Source organism: Macrobrachium nipponense, chromosome 27, assembly GCF_015104395.2.
Source record: "Macrobrachium nipponense isolate FS-2020 chromosome 27, ASM1510439v2, whole genome shotgun sequence".
In the NCBI taxonomy this organism is placed as follows: domain Eukaryota; kingdom Metazoa; phylum Arthropoda; class Malacostraca; order Decapoda; family Palaemonidae; genus Macrobrachium; species Macrobrachium nipponense.
Window position 1 is genome coordinate 7,476,064 of NC_087216.1, and position 9,528 is coordinate 7,485,591.

Genomic DNA, 9,528 nt, shown 5'->3' on the forward strand with positions numbered 1-9,528 from the left:
CTAGGAGATGCAGCTCGGTCGGGAGACCGATATGTTTGAAGGTTGGCACGGAACTGCCATTCTAAAGCATCACGTCGATAGCGGAATATTAGCTATCTCAGCGATTCATATAAAAACATACGTAGTCCGCCGGCTCGGAAGTTACAAGTTTCCGGCGTAGGTTAACAGGTCAACCGCTTCCCATGGAAGTTGTTGTGCAAAGTTATCATTAATAATAAATGCTGATAATGTACAGAGCTAAATCAGGCTACTGCAGACAGCGCATAGCGTAATCTAGATCTGCTTTGGTCACGTAGGACCCTCCTAATGCCATGACCTCAGGTCATGGGTTTTTATTTACAGATCCTGTAAACAGAAATAATGTATTTATTACACGGGGATAACTCCTTGCAATCTTAGAACTAACATGGATGTTAGGATCAGGTGATCGGGATCGGTGTTGTGCTCCTTGAACAAGGTGTATTGTCATGTTAGTGGAATAGCACCCAATGACAAAGGCCTTTAGGCTCTGCCGAGTAAGTGGATAAGACCCCATTGGCAGACCCACAAGAACTCTTAGCCATAGATCAATATCTCGCTGAGGCTCTTGAGGCTAAGCAGACTCCAAGGCAGTAGCCGCGAAGTCTTCAGCCTAATAAGGTAGGAACCAAGGTTTATTAATACCTACAACATATGTAGTTTACCTGTCTATTTCAGTAGTTAGCTGTCTCTTACTCACCAATGGGTGCTAATCAGCTAAGTATATATCTGGCAGGGAAGTTGAATGTATAAAAATGATATTGTCATGTTACAATAAAGTTTTATACATACTTACCTGACAGATATATACGATTAATGGCCCACCCAGCCTCCCCGCAGGAGACAGGTGGAAGAGAAGAATTCTGATTAGAAAACGGGAATGGTTCCTAGTCCTGCCACCCAGGGCAGGGCGGTAGATCACCTGACCTACCGGTAGCGTGTGCCGCGAAATTTGAAATTCTGTCAGAGACGACGGAGTCTATAGCTAAGTATATATCTGTCAGGTAAGTATGTATAAAACTTTATTGTAACATGACAATATCATTTTTCCACAAATAAGAAAGCAGTGCTGTATTTTCCAAATTAATATGGGACTCCAAAATATGTCATTACAAAATATCATACCTTCCAAATTAGGGATTTGTTCCTACAGTAATAAAAGCCATCCCCTTTTATGTTCACGTGGGGTATTCCTTAATGCAAGCTGAAATGGGGGATGAAAATTAGTAACAAATTAGCATATTATGGATGAGTGGGAGATTTTTTTCAGCTTCAGTCAACTTAAGAAGTCTTGTCTTAATTAAAAGGCTCTGGTTTGTTTACCTAGGAAAAATGAAAATTGATTATAAAAATTTGTGTTATTTGGGTTTTTTTTTTTTTACTAAATTTCATCAAGTTTATTCAGTGTAGTAGGTGTGGAATAAATCATGCACCTAATAATGAAAGTAATAATTTTTCTATTTAGAAATTGCTTGTATTTTTCAGAAATGGCAGACCTGTTCAAGTGTCAGAAGACATCAAGTCACTGGTTGAAGCAACCATGAATGACATGAAGTGGAGCAAAAATAAGCAAAATCTTATCAAGATATATACAAGTTATGGGTTTGATCTTTTTCATGCAGGATCATTTGTGTTGTCAGCCAAAGGAGTTCTCGGTATACCAAAAAATTTTAACTATAAAGACATCAAAGACTTTGATCATGCTGGTGTTTTAGTAAGTAATTACACCTTAGTCATTTTTACTTGTTTTTTATCATTTTTATTGTGAGGTTGACAAATACGTGGGTTTACAAATGCATCTTTGCTGTGACTGGACATGGTTAAAATGAGGGTTATTACTTTACTGGGTTTGCTACCTGAAATCATCATTGCTTAATGTTCAAACAAAAAATAACTCATAGGTAACAAAACACTGTTACTATACCTAATATGTACTGTCATTGATGTAACTTCTAATTTGTTGAAAAATCCCTTACCTTCTCAGTAACTTTCAGTAACTCTATAATATAGTCTTGCATAATTGTTTTGGTATGCTGTTTTCAGAAATTTAGGATGAGAGAGATCAAAAGTGTCATAGTATCTCCTTGGAAGTATAACTATGCCCCGAAGATGGGAAACTGTCCTCTGTTGTCTTCGCATTGGCCATACTCGTGTGTAACGCATGAGTTTTTAATGGTGGGCAGGTCTTGTCCATACTGTGAAGACTGCCTAGTCCCTTTGACTGTAAAGCATTATATCTTATAAATATACTACACTATGTAGTCTTTTGATTGACATGAGGAAGGCAGCATCCATGCTGACAGAGGAGATGATGGTGAACATATACTGGTGGAATGAGAAGAATTTGAGATGAGACACTGGGTCCTCCTTGTTCTGGGAGACCCAGATGTCCTTATGTTTGTGATGCCATGACCTAAGTATAGACAGCCCATACTTGAGACCTTCAACCTGTGGCCAGAAAAAGAATGTTAGAGTTACATGAATGTCTTAATTCTACTGGGTGTTTTCTACAGCTTAAAAGCATTTGTGCCTTCATAAGAGGGGAGAAATGGTAGAGTGATGACTGATTCAATGACTAAGTGGGCACTTCCTCAGTGGATTTGTCTCAGTTGGCCATGGAGTTGTCATTTGGGAAAAGTCATTACATTGCTTTCATTTGGAGGTTTGTGCCAAGGTCTCAAAACAGGACTACTAACTCACAAGCAGAAAGCACCAAATCCTTTGGTGGAGTGGTCTCTCAGTGCAGACATCTTTATGACATTGAGGCCTTTAGGGGTCCCTCAGTATTAGGCATGGTGTCCATATAATGTTCCCAGCAATCTGAACCAAGAGCTTGACTCATAGATGCAGTGCTTCAAGGTTGAGATAGCATGGAAGTGTCAGTGTTTCCCCTTTCAGGTTGATCAACCAGGTTTTGGTGAAATTCAGGAAAGAACAATGGCCTCGTGATCTCTGTGGGCCCCATCAGTTATATTGGATTGAAGTTGTTCCTGAACATGCAGGTTCTGGTTGTACACTTCCCAAGATATCTGCCAATGCAGAAGTGTCTGATACAACCCCACTTTTACACAAGGTTCATAACAAGTTGGACATCATCAAGCTTCATATATGGAGATTATCTAACATACCCTGAGAGAGAGGTTTATCACAGGCGGCAGCTAACAGTCATTTGTTCTTGGAGAAGATAGCAGTGAGCCTTTACCAAGGAAAATTGGCAAGATTTAGTGCTTGGTGTAGTGAATGGAATGCTGCTGTACCCTGAAGCTTCTATTTTCTTAGTTTTGGAATTTTCATTATGTTCAAATCTGAAGAGTTGTCCTAGTTGGCCATTGAAAAATCTAGATCTGCTGGCTCTAGAATACTCCTGAGTTCAGGCATAGTTGTGGGCATGAAACTTGATACATAATTTAGTGTTAGTTAATGCCCATCATTGTTAGCGCCAGCTTCACATTTAAAATAATATAAAACCCATATTTAATGTCCATCAGTGTTAGCAACAGCTTAAATTTTAAAATAATTACAAAACGCATATTGATCAGGCATGATTCGAGATACATACTGCTGTTATTTTGGGGAACCCATTCTCATCTGATGTTTGTGGACAAGTGGTTATCTTCACACAAGTGTCCACAGTATATTTCACTAACTGTTTTGATATGATAATCATCCTTCTTTTTGTTGATAATTTTTAAGTCTCTCTCTCTCTCTCTCTCTCTCTCTCTCTCCCTCTCAAGTCTCTCTCTCGTCTCTCTCTCTCTCTTCTCTCCTCTCTCGATCTCTCTCTCTCTCTCTCTCTCTCTCTCTCTCTCTCTCTCTCTCTCTCTCTCTCTCTCTCTCCACTGTTTATTTACAGGTGCATAGACAACCAGGTTCATGATGCTAATGTTTGAATTTGATGATTACAGGTTAATGATGAGCCAGTTAATTGGATTACCCCTGCAGGGAAGGCACTGGAATGGTCTCTAGTTTTCAGTGATGAAGCTAAAAAGTTTGCTATCGCCAGAGAATTATCACATTTGGAAACTGGCGAGCCTTTTGGTTATGGAGCGTTTAGTGCTTCAGTTATAATGACATGTTATGTTATATCATCAACTTTAAATAGGAAGTTGGACATGTTCAGAAGGGCAAGAACACTGAGAGTACTAATGTATGCAGGTGTGTCTCTCTTTAGTTATGCCATTTGGATATTGTGTAAAGATGTCTCATGTGTGTCTACTGAAAGTAGTGTTGATGAAACTGTAGCTAACATTAATGAACATTATGCAAGAGGAGGACTTGAGTTTTACGAAAAAATTCTTCGAAGGAATATTGCTCTTAGATCACTCATGGGGCAAGATGGTGAAGATATGTTTACAGCACATGGGAATGACCAGGTGAGATTGGATATCATTATAATTAGTTTATTTTAGTTTGCATGTTGTAGATTCTTAAGTACTGTACTGTGATATCTGTTGCAGTTTTTCAGAAAAAGAAGTAATGCTCTCAGTTTGAAAATTTTCTGTTAAATAGAAATCGTCCTGAAGAAAGAAATTTTTGCTTTCAGTATGAAAATTCTTATATAGCTAGTAAGCATTCAAAGCAAATTTCATCCTAATATAATTATTTTGGTGTTTTATTTTCAGTTTTAGTTGTTGAAATTAAACTGCTTTAATATAACTTAGCAATTGAAATTTCATAATGAGTTGGAAGGGATTGTACATTCCTAAAATGTTTTTATGCTAGATTAGGAAATGCTCAAGTAAAACAACCAAGGACTTTGTGATGCGGAAGGAATTTTTAATAATGATACAGTAATCTCTCAGTATTTCACAAAAATACACCCAAAGGTGATGCAAACACCTCTTAAGTGCAGAAAAAGGATTAGTGGTTAGGCCTTTGAAATACACACTAAAATATTGAATTAAATCTAGAGAAATGAGAATTATATAATGATGTCCTTTTACAATTCGTTTATATTTAACACCAAACAACCAAAACATCACTAGCAAGCAACATTTGTTCATGATCAAGCAACGACTGTTATCAAGCGCAAGACATCCAAAGAAATTGTATTTAATGGTATGTTACACAAGTTAAACCAGAAAATGAGAACAACTTGATTACCAGTATGTAATGTTGAATGTTAGTGCATATTTAATATTGTGCTACTACACTTCACATTTAATAGATCCCATATATTTACCATGGATCCTATTTTCTATTTATAGTAAATTATGTATAGTGTACATTACGTTCTTGTCTCGTTGTATGTTTTGTACTGTACATAGTTTATAATTTACCGTAAATAATGATTAAGAAACAACAATTTTGCTGTAAGACTACATATGGTAAAGCTTAAATGATTGTACCATACAAAATCTCTCTCTCTCTCTCTCTCTCTCTCTCTCTCTCTCTCTCTCTCTCTCTCTCTCTCCTCTCTCTGGTTTAGTAAATAAATTCTGTCACACTGGGCATATGTGTGATAAAAGTGCAAATGATAAGGGGGTTTACTGAAGTTTTATTAAAACACAAAATTAGTTTTTTCATACAAACTCATCACTCATATTTGCAGACATGTAAGGGCTGTGAATAGCTTCTAGACAAAAGACTTTGCAGATTTATGTGCAACACAAAATTTGATTGGCAGTGGTATTACATGCAACCTGAGGCTAGAGGTTAGCCATCAAAGCACATACTATCTTTTGTGTATTATATTAGTCTGGACGTGAAGTTGCTAGATCAGTGGCAATGGGAGGTGGAATTGACGTTGGGTAATAGTTTTGAGTGAAAAAATTAATTTGTTCCTTTGTTTATCCACTGGTATTTCCTGTGAGCATTTCCTTTTTCTTTAGAAAAGATGGCACTCTGTTTCCTTCATAGAACAAACACTGACATTGTCATCGATTAGATAGGAGGATTGTTGCCAGACTTAGGAAGACTTGAAAGAGGTTCAGAGTGATTCCTTTCATGTTAGATGGTCTCCACAGAGGCCACCTTGGCATTTGAGGTCTGCGTGTGCTGATGCACTGCCTGCACTGATGCTCTGTGTTTGCAAAATGTATTTATATGCTATGTGTATTCATGTAGCCCACTCTTAATGGAGGATTACAAGAGGTTAGATGGGGATCTTGATGGAAAAGGTTGAGTCTATGCACAAGCTTCTCTTCCCCTTCTGTTTTATGCTCTCCTTTCTTTAGATCCAAGCATGCATGTGCCTAGATACCCTCTCATCTTTCTATGGGTTTGATGGCCTTATTTGTAGCTTTCCCATTACCTGGTTGGTGTTTAGTGTTTGGAAGTCTCTGCCCTCCTCTTGTGATGCCAGAATGGGGATCATGGATGTGTATGCACAATCTTCTCTGTCGCAGTTGTTCGTGCCTCTGCAACCATTATTGACGGGGTAATAGAGGTCTTCACAGTTGCAGCTTGAGGTTGAATTAAACAGTAATGTTGAAGTAGGAAAAACCAGTTTCTACCTTCTTTCCTCTCACCTTCTTCTAGCTCTTCTTCTCTCTCGTCCTATTGTCTAGCTCTTCCTGTCTCTTCTTTCTGTAATCACCAGTTCCACTCTAGATCACTATGAGGGAGGTGGTTGGGATCCTTTCCTTTAGGTGATCCTCTGGGATTTTTCTGAGCCTTCTTTCTTCTATAGGTAGAATATTGTTCTTGCTCCCCTTGGGGACTGAGCTCCTGGAAAAGTGGGAAGCTGACTCATGATTCCTTTTGCATGTCCATATACAAGGCTTCCTTTGGGAAGGCCGTGTCTGTGATGGGCTACTTTTGCAAATTTTGTTATGGTTCCTTAGGGTTGTTCATCATAGGTTTATGAACAAGAGACAGTAAGGTGGGTTTAGGAAACATGGGCTGTGTCTTCTCCTTTTCAAGTTCTACCCTCTATCCTTTACATTTCCTTTTTCTTGGTCTACAAACTTCTACAAGGTGATGGTTGTTGGTCTGTCCTCTGAGTAATCCTTTGGGATTTCTGTGAAGTGTTGATTGTCTTGTGAAAGAACACTGGTCTTGCTCCCATTGAGGACCAAACTCATGGGTAAATGTTTTGTCTAGCTACAATTCTTTATATGTATATGTTTTTCTACAAGATTCCTTTACTGTTAAGAGTGTGGATCCCCTGCATATTATTGATCAGAATGCTTATCGGTTATCTGGTTGTGAAACCTGAAGTATCTTGGAAGGTAGCACGTAGTCTGGCCCTGAGATCATGACTTCAGATTGTGCAGAACCATTTGGTTCCTTTCTTGTCTCCTCCAGGATGGTTATTTTTCTTGCCTCTGCTTGTGTGCTACTTGTTCTTGTACATGACAGTGGTTGAACTCTTATGTGTTTGTGTGTGTATGAGTACAACCTGTGCTTGTATGCTCCACTTCCCAGTGTATGACTTGTCTCACAGTACTAGGTCCAGTTCTCCAGCAGCTCATGTATTGCTGTGTGCATACAGCTCTGTCATTTCGATTTGCAGTCCTGCTCTTGTAGCCATTCAACCCAAGTGGTATTGACCATGATCCTGAGAGCATTTCTGGGCTGGTTAGTGTGGCAGTTTACTCTCCTCTTGATAGGCAGGAGATCAGTTAGAATCTGAAGGTGAATTGTGAATTGTGCAGCATACTGTAGTCAGGAGTAGAGATTTTTGTGCCTTCAGTTTCTGTCAGTTTCCTTTGATCTCTTCCCATTTGCCATCCAGTTTCTGCAACTTACTTTTCTCCAGTTTTCACCTCTCACTGAAGAACAAAGCTCTCAGGAATAATGTGATTGTAGAGGAGTAACTAGGTGATCCCATTTAACCTCTTTATTACACTGGTAATGCATTAGTTTTTGTGACTTAAATCAAGAGGGAAGGTATTTATAAAACTTTTATCCAAAGGACAATTAATTTTTTTTAATGATGCTGATGAAAAAGAGGCTGTTAAGAGTTCATATAATTTTCGGTGTGAGTTAGTAAATTATTTCCCTCATTTTATTCTTTCAGACTTTATATTTTCCCCTAATCAATCTGCTTTTTAATGAAATTTTTGTGTAAAAAATATTTTTTGCCAATTTTGCCCCCTCCCTCTTCAAGATACTAGTATTGAACTTTTGTGTGTGTTATGCATGTGGAATAATAATGGTAATATGTAATGTAGACATGTTTTTTAGGTGCTATTTCGAACAAAACACCTGCCATATACTACTCGCCGAGATTATATGAAAATCAGAGTTGAAGAGTACCAAAAAGTAGCTGAAGAAATTTTGGCTGTGAAGCCACGAGGGGGAGAAGAAGCTTAGAAGGAAGCTGTAAGTACATCAAAATCAAAATGAATTTCTCTGAATAAAAAATTGAACTTCTGTCATTCATAGATGCTGAAAATGTTTTGTTGTATAAAACTGCCCACAAATAATATTTATTGCAGTTGAAATATAAATTTGATATTTCATCCTAAAAAGATTATGAATTATATATAGAGTACTTTCAAGTAATTTCAAACCATTTGCAGTAGGCACACTTTCAAGTTTATAGAACATTATTAGGAAAAAATCTTTTGTGCTAAACCTCAGATGGCTGAATGTAATTTGTGATGTACAGTATTTGTAAATACTTGTGTTAGGTGATATATTTGATATTCAGAAGGTTAATACATTATATGTTTTATTGAAATTATATGTTTTATTGAAATAAAGTTGTTTAATTTCATGTATGGCACTACATATGTTTTTTGTTAGGTATTAGGTACTTGATCATTAATGTACAAGTTCCAAAAGTGTTAGGGTGGTAAATGTTGAGCATGAAGATTTTTGTAGAAATCATGCAAAATTTAGATGGGTTGTTTACAACCCCATTTGTCATATATAGGCCTATATGCATGATCTGAGTAAACAGGATGGCTTAGTCTTTTTTGTCACTATGCATATCTTTTCTGTGACCTTTTGTGTCTCAAACAATAAACTTCATGAACATGTTATTCTTTAAACGGCCTAAGTTTTGTCCTCCAATAATTTACTTTGTGGAGACAGCTATTCAAGAGCATAGTATCAAGTTATTTCCATTTTAATTCACTTGAAACTTATTTCAGCCCCTTTTCACCTTTGTGCATTTTTGCAAGTGATGAAAAGGGGAATGCGCAGTTTTTAGGCACTGCTCAATTGGTTCTCAACGTTTGATCACCAGTGTTGTAAGTAGTAATCACCAGAAAGTAAATGGCTTATTGATAATTTTGAGAACTTAGTTTTATGCTGTTTGTTCCAACACATATACGAACCTATGCTTTCATATATGGAGTAATCCGCGCTTACCTAGCTTCCGCTGTTCTTGAATCGTCTCTGAAAAGCAAAATCCTAATACTACTGGGGTCTTGTGGTGTGACCTGACCTGACCTGACCTACCTCGCACATTGTATTTATAGCCATACTGGCATTTGCATGCATCCGATAAGTAACTCTTTTTGTGTTCATACTGTTTTCTTCTAATCTGTGTGATTTGGAGTATGTACTCCTGGTGCCTAGTGTTTGCTTGATCCTGTTTACTGTATTTAGTGTCCA

At 37.6% G+C, this 9,528-nt stretch overlaps 1 protein-coding gene across 1 annotated transcript; it reads left to right on the forward strand.

Annotated features, from left to right (window-relative positions):
- Window positions 1–1,501: 1,501 nt before the first annotated feature.
- Window positions 1,502–8,669, forward strand: LOC135200782 (transmembrane protein 177-like). The gene is made up of 3 exons (XM_064229429.1): window positions 1,502–1,732; window positions 3,924–4,391; window positions 8,149–8,669. Exons 1-3 carry the CDS (start codon window positions 1,559–1,561, stop codon window positions 8,275–8,277), a joined length of 771 nt encoding a protein of 256 aa, XP_064085499.1. The 5' UTR covers window positions 1,502–1,558; the 3' UTR covers window positions 8,278–8,669.
- Window positions 8,670–9,528: the final 859 nt, after the last annotated feature.

Coding starts and splice junctions, on each gene's coding strand:
- LOC135200782 (XM_064229429.1), top strand. CDS start 1,559: ATGAATGACATGAAGTGGAGCAAAAATAAGCAAAATCTTATCAAGATA. Junction 1,733..3,923: donor TTGATCATGCTGGTGTTTTA/GTAAGTAATTAC, acceptor TGATGATTACAG/GTTAATGATGAGCCAGTTAA. Junction 4,392..8,148: donor CAGCACATGGGAATGACCAG/GTGAGATTGGAT, acceptor CATGTTTTTTAG/GTGCTATTTCGAACAAAACA.